Raw genomic sequence first — 12454 nt, forward strand, 5'->3', positions numbered from 1 at the left:
ATGCCACTTCATTAGGTATCGCTTTAAATTCTGAGGACGTCCGATACAAGAGCGGTACTGCCTACATAAAGATAATACAGGTGGTCCTCGTTTTGCAACGTTTTGCGGTTACGAATGCATTTCGGTCAATTATTAATAGCACAGTACAAAAGGAAAAAGAGCACCAGTTATGTCCATGCGGCAAAAGAATACGTACATCAGTTTTGCTCTTTTCAGTGGTTAACTTTTTACCTACATTATGTCTCACTGGTGGCAGTGCGCCAAAGAAAAGGAAAGTGACGTGAAATTACACATCATGAATAAATCATCTTTGGCTGCAAGACGCTCAAAGACAGTATCCATGACCACGTGAAAGGATCTCTTCAATGGACAGTGATAACAAAACAGCATAATGCCCCCAAAAGCCTGTCTCTCCCTCACTTGCAACGCCCCTTCGAATGTGTGCAAGACAACCACAGCATTTTAAATAGTGAATTTCATCTTTTTATTACTGCACTTACATGTCCTTCATGTGTTCTGTGTGTACAGTGTGAGTGACTTTGGTGCTAATTTAGGTATAATTTAAATATAATTTCCCACTTACACTAAAAAACTCAACCTGCATAACATTCGTAGAAGCTGAAGTCGTTTATAAGCAGAGGGCCACCTGTAATGCTCACCTCCTCATGCTGGCTTGTGGCTTGCAGTGACAAGGCACTGCAGTAAATTATACTTGAGGTGTTTCAAATAATCAGTACTGTAATCGTTTGACACTTCGCGCTTCGAATTTTGGTTTCACTCCATCACGGTTTTTCAAAAATATATAATATATTAAATCATGCTGGACTATTATTAGTTTTAAAAAATGCATATTTAAGCAAATTGTATGTCTTTATGCCTAAATTAAGCATTTCCAAGCATAAAAATGGCTAAACGAACTAAAATACAAATATAGGGCACTCATAGACGCATTCAAAGATAATATGTAGTATTGTACACTGATCACTAGGTGTCTGTAATGTTGGTTGAGACTCGCATCGATGGAACTACAGGCTTTTAGTAGAGGTTTGAATGATCTCACAACAGGCACAGTAAAACCTAACAATGGCTACTGTTGCTGGCCGTAACCCACGCCAAGCTAAAACTCAACTCTGCAAACCTATCCGCCTCCAACTCATCTCCCTTAGCTAGCCCCGGAACACATTTGCAGCAAGCACACAAGCACAGGTTTATTTATGTCGTAAATGACTTATTTTCTCTTATAATGTTAACTTTATGGGGTAATACGAGTGAATAAGTGACTATAGAGGTGTTATTTAATGTCTAGAGGGCTTTCATAATGTTAAAGACTGTATTTAGAAGGTCGTAAACAGAGTTTCTCTGCTCCAACTACAAAAATATTCAATTTATTAATACGGTCGGCTCTGGAACCAATTAACAGCGACAAACAAGGGATTGTACCCCTATTTAGCTCTGTGAGAGCTGTAAAACATTTTTTACACTACTGCTACTACTTCTTATAACAACCATGGTAATAAATATATTGTTAAGTCAATCGTAATTGGCAAGTCTAAATTGTCCATAGGTATGAATATGAGCGTGAATGGTTGTTTGTCTATATGGGTACTTTAAGCAAATGGCCTGTGATTAATCACTTCAGGAAGGCCTAATAAGAAAAAAACTTGACAAAATGACGTGAATGTAATGAAAAAAAAAAGAATGCTTATGTTATATTGCATGCAATCAGTTCTATTCAAAGGTATTTTCTTTTAGCTGTCAATGTTATGAGTTAAGGGTTATGTTATGAGCTATGTCAAAGGTTAGGAGACATTCAGTCTGATATGATGTCGGTGCATCGCGCAGGCCTTAACGTGATGCACTACTTCCCCAGTGTGCGCAATTATAACTTGTTAAACTGTAAGTCATTCTAGCCCTTGGTAAGCAAACTTCTTCCAACCCTGGCGTTTGTGTTGTGTCATCGGCATCCAAGTTTGATGCACGTCTTGAGGCATGGTGGCATGTTTCCTGTAACAAAATGGTACCAGCATTTAGTGAGTTGCTGAGATCACAGGTGTTGCCGTATCATTTAAGGTGGCCCGCCAAATAATTATAAGCCTGGAAATAATGCGTGTCAATACCACGCTTCATCTTTCATGCTATATGTTTTTTGCTCTTACGATTTGGAGAGAAACATTGTACTGCATGTATGTTGCAGTTCTCAATATTATTTAAAGGGGACATATTACGGCAAAGTTTTACATATATTTCATGGAAGTACGCGTAACCAAAACCAAGTGTTTTACTACATCGGAAAATGTGTCGTTCACGTTGTCAGTTTGCGTCTGATTTCCTGCAGATTGACGTAACAATCCGACCTTTAATAATCCGACAATCCATCTTTTTCGCAAGAACCAGTGTCAGGTCAAAGCCAAAGGTTAAGCAGAGCGGCAGTGCTGTTGGATGCACATTTGTCACACGTGATAATTCACATGACACCGGACAGCCCCTCCAAAAACTGGCTGCTCTGAACAGGGCTGTTCGTAGAGGGTTTAAGTGTGCTGTTATTTCTTAAAAGTTATTTCACAGGTTATTTAAACAACCATCTTAATCTGTGAAATAAGTGCATAATATATCTGCTTTATTGCAAGATGATATCCTAAGAATATGTTTGCTATTGAAACCCTTTTTTAGATAAACTGTACAAGAGCTGCTTGAAATATCTGCTTGAACTGATTTCAAAGCAAGTTATCCACCAGTTTTTTGGTGAACAAAAAACAAGACAATTATGGTGATAATTATGTAATAATATCGGGAGTCATTAGATAAACACTTCATTTGAAATAGCTTTGTTTCAGACTCAAATAAATCTAAATGATTTTTCACATTTATTGCATATATTTGAGCTAATTGTTTTGCTACACTGTGCTTGTTGTCACCGTCCTTGTACTACGTCCAAAAAGCTTTTGTAGCTGAGCCCAAGCGAGTTTGTTAGTCCATGTCCTGGTGTGCAGTGTGGCAGTGCATTAGTCAGGTAGCAATGGAGTATATTCCAATTTCAAAATAGCTTGGTTAAAGCAGGAAAAAAAAATGGCCAATTCGGACACAAAGGCCCAAAAATAAGAGTCGATGTTGCTCCAAATAGTAAAAAATGAAAGTGGAACTTTGCTTTTGTTGTGAGGTAGATCTCTGGCAGCAAGTGAAATAAAATCCCTGCTGGGGTTTATGATTTCGCTCCAACAAGCTATTATTAACTGACCCAATTTTCCCACACCTAAAATAATCTTCACTTTGAATAATTTCCGTATGATCTTGTAAGACTGAGTCCGGTGTGTTTTTTATTTTGGGTTAAAACAACTGGCAACTAGAGCTGCTCAATACTGACTTCTTACCGATATCTTGATATTGTCCAGCGCTTCATTACCGACACCGATATCAACCAATACCGATCCTAGCCGCGATCCTAATGAGGACAAGCGGCATAGAAAAAGGATGCATGGAAGGATGGATAAAAAAGTGTATTGTGTTAACATTTTTGGATTTCTGGAACGGATTAATTGGATTTACATGATTTCTTATGGAAAACCTTGATGTGGTTAGGGTACGTTTCGGTTGGAGTCGGACCTTCTGGAACGGCTTAATGACGCTAACCAAGGTTGCACTGTACTGCAATAAGTGATGTGAGTTATAGAAAAAGTGCCATATTTGTTTTATACATTTTGTCTCAACAAAATTGTCATTACCCTGCGATTGGCTGGTGACCAGTCCAGGGTGTATCCCGCCTCTCGCCCAAAGTCAACTGGGATAGGCGCCAGCATACCCTCGCGACCCTGGTAGGACAAGTGGCATAGAAGATGGATGGATGGATGGATGGAAAATAGTCGTTAAAATAATCATTCCCAGTATTCAATTAAAAACTAGAGCAGTGGTCACCAACCTTTTCGAGACGAAGATCCCTGGTCTCGGCCATGAACCTGCGCAAGCTCTATCCCCTCCCCTCCAACAATGTGTATATACAGTATATATACTGTATGCAGCCTTTTGCTGTATTTTTTAAATAATTTTTCTTGTTTTTTACATTTTTTTTTTATTCTGCAGTGATGCAATGACAAATGAGCCACATGCCGCAGCCGTCCCAGAGCCGCACTTTGAGCACCCATACAAACTTGCTTTTGTGGATCTTGGTCGGGGTTGGGCTTGTGCCGTCGGCACCATGAGCAAACCAGGAGCTTGTTGGCTCAGTGTAGCAGGCGAGCGATGCAGACTGAGGAGAGGGGGCTGGTCAAAGTGCTACAACAGTCAACCCTTAACGAGCGGCGTCATCGCGGCTCAAAGATTTTTTTGGAAGTACACATCTCTGGTGTTATATTTGGGCCTTAACTTTGAGGTAGCAAAGGCAGATTTTGAGCCCTATTAACGTGCAGTAATTACTGTTGTGTGTGCAGGCACAATGCTGCAGCGCTCCGTCACTCCATCCCTCTCTCACTCGACCTTTTTGCTAGGGCGGGGGGGCGAGCCGGTGTACGAGGAGAGCCGGCGTACTAGTGTACCTCTGGCCGGGTTTTGGGCGCTGGGCTTGCGGGTTGCTGCCTGGATAGCGGCGAGGCGTACGGGCGTGTTCAGTGGACAAAATGCAAGCCTGGTGAGGGCACTGGTGTGATAATGAATTTTTTTCAAATGTTCTCGCAAGTGCATACGCTCATTGGAAAAAATGAAATGAATTAATAAAATGTGTTCATGGCATGAGATCAGATGCTGGAATTTGATTGAAAGCAATGCTGGGGGCGGTACATCAATCAGCAGTATGCAACACTTCCGTATGAATGCATATCTAAAGTTGCATTAAAATAACTGGTGCGTGAAATGGGCTTGCCAAAGGCGGAAAGAGCAACTTTTTGACAGACTTTTCACACGTGCAGTTTCCCCCATCAGGGCTGAGATTGATCTACAGAATGGGGAAACATTTCACTTTCAGTGATTAATCATAGAGGATGCTCGGGATGTAAAGTCAAAGAGTAAAGTATCGAAGCTCTTCCATGAAGCTTAGAGCATCTCTGTGCTTTTTTTTTTTTTTTTTTTTTTGCTGTGGCTTGTCAAAAATCCCCCAAAACAATAATAGCAAGAATAGTCAGACACTGCACACCTACGCTGTGTAGGCAAAAAAAGCATGTGACTCCTCCCAGCCATTCAGCACAGTATATTAAGTATAGTGAAGCAGATTGTATTGGGATATCATGATTATTAAATCAGGATCATTCTATTTTTATTTTAATTTAGTTTAAGTATTGCACTTACAAATAATATTTAAACTTTGGGTTTTACATTTAAAGACATTTTTAAAGACACTAAAGACATTTAAAGGTGTATTTGTCAGAAAAAGACTAGCTCAGGCATTACAGTAGGGGTGCATGTTTTGACACATTTTCACCCAAGGGAAAATCTGCTGTTGGCTCCAAAATAGACACGAGACAAGACAAGTTCTTTGAGAATAATAAGAGGTGCAATTTGATAAAACTTTCATGCAAGGAGACAAATCAGTGACAACCTGAACAGACAGCTTCTGGAGAAAATGTCTGACTATTCATGCTAAAATGTTGGTTATTATAGGAAGCCGCATATGCGAGGGAAGGGGTGATCTCCTCCTCCTAGACAGTTGAAATTATTTAGAAACTTTAAAAAACACCTGCAAAAATGGACAAAGACTGAAGTTTGTGCTAAGATGCATTGTTTTGTTTTTTTTAATTTTAAACATGCATAACTTCTTAGCATATCTACAAAACATTAAAGTGGCCCCTTGTATCCTTTAATTTTCCAGTGTGTGGCCCTCGGCGGACACCCCTGCTGTCGAGCTAAAGGCTCTGATTCCATTTGTTCGTTGACGACAGATACAGTACGTGAGCTATAGCAAGATCTGCAGCACCATGTTTTTTTTCCCATGTATCACATATCACATACGAGCTGATGCTGAAACGTTGATGTGAAAACTCCTTCCCGGCGTCAAAAGAACTGAAGGTCAACGGCACTTATTCAATTGGAATGAAACTACAAGAACTGAGCTTAGAAGTATAAATAGTCTAATAAAAGACTTTTATGAGGCATCGTCTTTTATGCTACCCGATATTAATAAATAGCCTGAGTGAACACTATAAAGGCCAGATATTTCATCTGTGTGTGTGTCTAGATCACCAACATGGAGGATGATCCCAACTGGTACACAGCTGAGCTCCACAACAGAAAAGGCTTCGTGCCCAAAAACTACATCAACCTGCGGCCACATGCGTGAGTACACACACACACACACACACACACAACACAATGCATCAGTAAAGCAGCTAAACAGATTTCACACATCCAGCAGTAGTCTATCTTAACAGCTCATCAGTGTGTGTGTGTGTGTGTGTGTGTGCGTGTGTGCGTGTGTGCGCAGCTCCAGGCATCTCCTGCTCTGGTTTGGGCATCTGCACTCCAGCACCCTCGTCCTACTCATACGCTGCCTTATGTAATCGTTAACAGTCGCGTTGCTGGTACACGCCGCAATCCCATCACTTGGTCGCACACCAGCTGGGCTCCCATGTTTAGCATAGACAGATGCTAATATGACAACATTACAGCAGCTCTGTCTTGTTGAAGAACATTGATGGGCGTTCGTGAGAAGGAAAGCTCATTTGTGATGTCTGCTTTGCTTCATCAAATGTTGTTGCAGAGTGAGGTTTTGGGGTAGGAAGTGGTCAAAACTGCCTTTTTTTTTTTTTTTTTTTTTTTAGAACTTTATTGTCTGTTCTTTAGAACAGAAATGTGTATTCCAACATGGCTTCCTAAGCAAAACTAACGAGTGTAGACTGAAACGAATGATGTGGTACTGTGCTTTACAGCTGACAACTTACAACGTGTGTACATTTTTAGTAGCGTGGTTTTAAAATAACTTAAAAAATAGAAGGTTTTACTTTTTTAACTCAACTTTTGATATGTTCGACAGCAGAGTCCTGTGATATTTGGAGAAGGGTTAGGGAAAGGGTGTCCATGGAGGGCCACACACTGATGCAAGGGTCCACCTGGTATTTTGTAAACTGACATACCGGTATATAATTATGCTAAGAAGTTACATACTGCATATTTGAAGAAAAAACTGCATCTCAGCTTTGTGATATAAATTTTAAAAAAGCATTAGTATGAACTTCAGTCTTTGCTCTTTTTTTTCCCATTTTTGCTGTTGTTTTTTTCCCTCCAAGATTTCAACTTTTTTCTTAAATAATCTTGATATGTTTTTTTTGTAAAATGACTTTATTCACATACTATTTGGACTTTATTCCCATAATATTAGAACTTTTGCCCCGACCTAATTTTCCTTTATTTTGGTTTGTTTATGATACTATTATGACTTTTAAAAAACAAAATTTTTTTCTTTAATATTTCAACTCTATGCTACTAAAATGACATCATTTTCTCTCATAATATTAAGAGTTTATTCTCAATGGAGTACAACTTTTTTCTTTTAATATTTTGACTTTATTTTTGTAAAATTACGGCTGTTTTTCCATCTCTGCTATTTTCCCCCAACTATTTCACTATTTGAATTTACTTCTTGTCAATTTCTTGCCATAATTACGACTTTATTCCCGTAATATTTTCACTTTATTCTTGTAACATAACCCTTTCCGCCACCTAACTTTTTTCCAAAAGTTACAAGTTTATTTGTTGTTTCGTTTGTTTCTCATACTGCTATGAAAAATAACATCTTTTTTCTTTCAACTTTATCATACCAGAATGATGTTATTTTTCCTCCGAATATTCCAACATTATTTTCATAAAATTACAACATTTTCTCGTTAGAGTACAACTTATTTCTCTTAATTTTTGACTTTATTCTTGTAAAATTACTGCCTATTTTTTTATTTTTGCTGCTGTTGTTTTTTTTTTCTTCGTTTTCTTGTTAAATTCGACATTTTGAAGATGCCGCGGACCAATAAAAAAAATAACCGCCGTGCTTCAAATGGCCCCTGGGCCGCACTTTGGACACGCCTTGGTTAAGGTTAGGATGTTAGGGTTAGGTTTGAAATGACCATAGCCTTCACCATCACGGCTACAAAGACCTTGTCAATACGTATCCAAATCTTCTATGAAGCTGCAACGATCCTTCCAAAAACTCAGAAAACGCAGCCAAACCCCTCATGTTCTCCTCTTGTCTGTTTTCTTCCAAACCCTTCAGGTGGTTTGCCGGTCGTATATCTCGTGGCGTGTCGGAAAGTCGACTGAGACACAGGGAATGTGGAGCGTTTTTGGTCCGAGAGAGCGAGAGTGCTCCTGGGGAATTTTCTATGTCAGTCAGGTAAGGAGAATGTTCATTTCACATCTTCTTGAGCTGAAGATTGACAAACTGTCTTCATTTTCCAACATGCGCTCACCAGCCACTGTGTCAAAAACGAGCCTTTAGAAAGATATCCAGCATTCGGTACAGGCTAATTTGTCAAATTAACAAAACGTACTTGAGGTTGTTGGTTTATTGTTTGTTAGTTAGCCCGCTACTTTCTTGTGTAAGATGTCATTAGGGCTGCCAACTTGTGATGGTAAACTCGATTCCTTTTATTGACTCGAGTCACTCACTAAAGTGAATCGAGTGCACTTTCCTTATGAAAATGCTGGCACTCGAAACTTTCTTTGGCTCCATTTTGGCTTATTGAGGTAACTCACGGAAAAACAGGAAGGTGGTGCCCGTGTGGTGTCTCGCTGCCACATTGTGTCTTTGGGAACAGTCACGTCAACAATTTACCATAAATTTCGGTGTATAAGCCGCTACTTTTTTATTTTTCTTAAACTTTGAACCCTTATACTGCGGTTTGGCTAATTTATAGCTAAATTCTAATCTCTTGACATCTCCTTTACTTCAGAACTACTACTAATTGTTTAAATACTGTGCCACTCGTGAGTCAGTGAGGAAACGGTAGCTCTTTCTTTGGCAGGAGCCAATCACAAGCCCTCAATGCACTCACAACAAGCTTGTCCACCAATTGGAAATCGTAGGAGGTCAGTATATACAACAGTATAACAATATAACAGTCTGACTCACGGTGTCACCTTACAAATAACACTAAACTCATCACACAGCAACTTTAACACTCAAAATGTATACCTGCCAAAAATATAAACATGTACCAATATGAGTTTAAAATGGAAAGAAATACTAAAATTTTCTTATAATGCATTGCATCTGAGCAACGCATTCATTGGAGCACTGCAATGACGTCAGCCCCCTATAATAATTGGATTTACATTATTTCTTATCGGGAAAATGTATTTAGTTAGTTAGTGTCCATTTCGGTAGAGTCGGACCTTCTGGAGCAAATTAATGATGCTAACCAAGGTTCCACTGTAATATTATTATGTTTTGTGGAATAAATCTATACAGACATATTTCTCCACAAGACAAGTTCTTGAGCTGTCATGTTTTCCACGTTTGTTTTCCTTTTCGTGGACAAAGGAATTTTGTTATTTATCTTTTATAGGGCCAGACATTTAATTGGAATAATCTGGACCAATTGTAAATTACTGGAATAAGGTACACTCGGCTGACTGAAAATGATTTGCGCGTTGTAATCTGGCTATAAAAATGCCCTTCTATTGTTTGTTGATTTCAAAAAGTTCAATAGTACTGTTGAAAGAAAGATGAAGTCTATTTTTCTGGGTAATCTGTCATTTTGGCATTGTCGTCTTGTTAAAGGTCATTAGCGCATTCACGTTAAATGTCATACTTGAGCTAGCTATGAAAATAATGAAGTTAATAAACATCAATTAGGGAATCTGTACAAACTACATCCACCGTATGGACGTCATTAGAATCATTTCTTGTAATGAATCGGGCTTGATTAAATGCTAAACCCACCTCAACAACATATTCACAAATGCATGCATCATGTCTCCCTTGCTTGTACATGAATGCATTGTTGTGAATACGTGCGTGCATGCGGATCTTTAGATGTAAGAGCAGACACAGGAAGAGCGCGTTAGGATGGAGGGGTTGTTAGATGGAGGCTAAGAAGCAGGAACCCTCTGGCCTGATGTGAGCTAATCTCGCCTGGCACACAAGCACATCTCAAGCTGCCGATGGAGCCGATTGTTGGTCCAGTCAGGCGGTGACAGTCATGGATGCTTGTGATCTTAGCGGGGGGGTGGAGGGGGGGTTAAGAGTTGGAAAGGAAAGAAAAACATCATTCCTCCATTAAGGCCTTTTTGATACATTGTTTTTGCATCTTATTGCTGGATGGATAGTCCAAAAATTGGGTCAGGTGTGTTGTCTTGGTGGCGGTCACTCTTGACTCAGTCCAGCTGTAACATCAATTTTTCAAAAACAGATTTGTTTTCACGTGAACACTGAGTGGAGACAAAAAAAACTTTGCTGGTGCGGTGAAGCATTAAAATTACAATTTAAATACTGTAGCTTACATGACTGTATTTGACAAGGAATTTGGGTACAGTAATCCCTTGTTTATCGCAGTTTTATCCAGACCCAAAAGTGATAAGTGAATTTCCATGATTCCTTATTTATAAATGCAATATTTTCGTAGTTAGAGCATAGAAAACCTGTTTACGACCTTCTAAATACGTTTTTTAACATTATTAGAGCCCTTTAGACATGAAATAACACCCCTATGGTCACCTTTACACTCGTATTACTCAATATAGTAGACATAATAAGAGAAAATAAGCCATGTAACACATAAATAAGACTCATGCTCGTGTGTGTTGCTGTAAATGTGTTCTGGCGCAAGGGTAGCTGAGTGGGGGGAGGGCAGGGAGCAATGTCGGGGGTTCACAGAGTTGTGAGATAATTCAAACCTGCAATAAAAGGCTATTGCGCCGACGATCAAGTCTGGTGCTTGTGTCTCTCATGGAACATTAGCTTAATATTACTGACACCTAGTGACCAGTGTTGAATACTACATGTCATCACAACGTCTTTGAATGAGTCTTCTGAATGATTTTAGTGCATTTAGCCATTTTTATGCTTGAAAATGCAAAAAATATGTAACATTTGCTTAAATATGCATGTTTTTAAAGTAATAATAGGTTGTATTCAACCACGAAACAGCATGATTTATTAATTAATGTAGTACTGAAAAACTAAAAATTCAAAGCATGGCGTAGCGAGGGATTACCGTATTTATCTTAATTGCAAAAAACAATACTGACAATGACACCTAATAGAAAATACACTACTGGTCAAAAGTTTTACAACACTCCAACTTCTCAGGAGGAAAAACCTACATTTTTAAGTGTTAAGATGGTCTGTCGCTCTTCCACTGTTAGTTCCCTTTTTTCTTGGCATTTTTGTAGCAACAAATGACTTTCTCCAGTACAATGCTGTTCAACTGATGTTCACGAGGGGGTATAGTACCACAGTGTGATCCAAACACGGTTTTTATGCAGACAGAGGAGGTAGTAAGTACTCCAGAACTTGGAACACCTGTATGAATTAGTTGCACCAACTGCCAAGGCTTCATCAACCTCCATTTCCGCAGAACAGCTTTAAATTGTTGACCCATTTTGTGGTCCCTGAAACAGGCCTTTTTGGATAATTCTGAAATATTCATTACTTTTCAGTTTTGGGTAACCTTACCTTTTTTTTTTAAAACCCCTGGCACCTCACCACTTACCTTTGTACCATTTCAAGCTATTCATTGGACTCGAATGACTTGAATTTCAGTAAATAACCTGAAAAATCTGGGTGTTCTAAAACTTTTAACCGGTAGTGTACATCATAGTTTCAAAAACAAAGCCTACGTTATTAATTGTAGTCCACAGTTAAAAGTTTAGAGGCTTTTTAAGGGGTGACTATGAGAGAATATCTGAAGACTACAGCTGCAAACCGTGACATGGAAACTGCCCCGATCTCGTCTTTGTTTTTTTTTTAAGTTATGCCACGCTACACTCTTAAAAAAAAGCTGCTGTTATGATACACAGCATGTTATGATATTAAAAACATGGAGTTGTTTCTCTCTAGAAAACCACACTTACAGTACTTATTGTTCATGCTGACAAGTACAGCAACCTTTCGCACTCCGAGTCCCCAAAATGCTATTATCCTATGAAGAGACTTGTATTTACGTTAACATACGGAATATTTATGCATATGTAAGTACTAGCAGCCTCCTTGTCTAACATTAGTCGGGACATCACTTCATTAACATGACCTCTGATATCGCTGACTCATGCTCCTGCAGGCTGCTTGGCTTCGTGAATCGCTGTCATCAGTCATCATTAGTGTCTGTTCGGGTTGTGAAGGGAATGGCGTCTTACGGCGATGCTTATGTTACAGCTACGTAAGCTTGGCTCAGTTTCAAGTACCACATGATGAATTAAGCCTTCCATGAATGTCAAGAGCTGGGGGGCCGGTTTCACTGTCATTGACTCTTGATAACCCTCCAATAAAAGTGCTGTTGGCCAATTAGTTTTTATTGCTTCTACCGTGAAAGATTTTAATTGC

General features: G+C 39.1%; 1 protein-coding gene across 3 annotated transcripts in view; it reads left to right on the plus strand.

Moving 5' to 3' along the window:
• grapa (GRB2 related adaptor protein a) overlaps positions 1–12454 on the plus strand; it is a 33657-nt gene that overhangs the window by 677 nt on the left and 20526 nt on the right. The window contains exons 1-4 of one of the 3 annotated variants that reach the window (XM_054759955.1): positions 4412–4618; positions 5792–5866; positions 6158–6255; positions 8183–8302. In XM_054759955.1, the coding sequence (XP_054615930.1) occupies positions 4427–4618; positions 5792–5866; positions 6158–6255; positions 8183–8302 (485 nt within the window). In that variant the 5' untranslated portion in view covers positions 4412–4426. Of the gene's footprint in view, positions 1–4411; positions 4619–5791; positions 5867–6157; positions 6256–8182; positions 8303–12454 lie in introns of those variants that run through there. The other 2 variants (XM_054759956.1, XM_054759958.1) reach the window with 2 other exon arrangements.

Source organism: Dunckerocampus dactyliophorus, chromosome 18 (genome assembly GCF_027744805.1).
Source record: "Dunckerocampus dactyliophorus isolate RoL2022-P2 chromosome 18, RoL_Ddac_1.1, whole genome shotgun sequence".
Lineage (NCBI taxonomy): Eukaryota > Metazoa > Chordata > Actinopteri > Syngnathiformes > Syngnathidae > Dunckerocampus > Dunckerocampus dactyliophorus.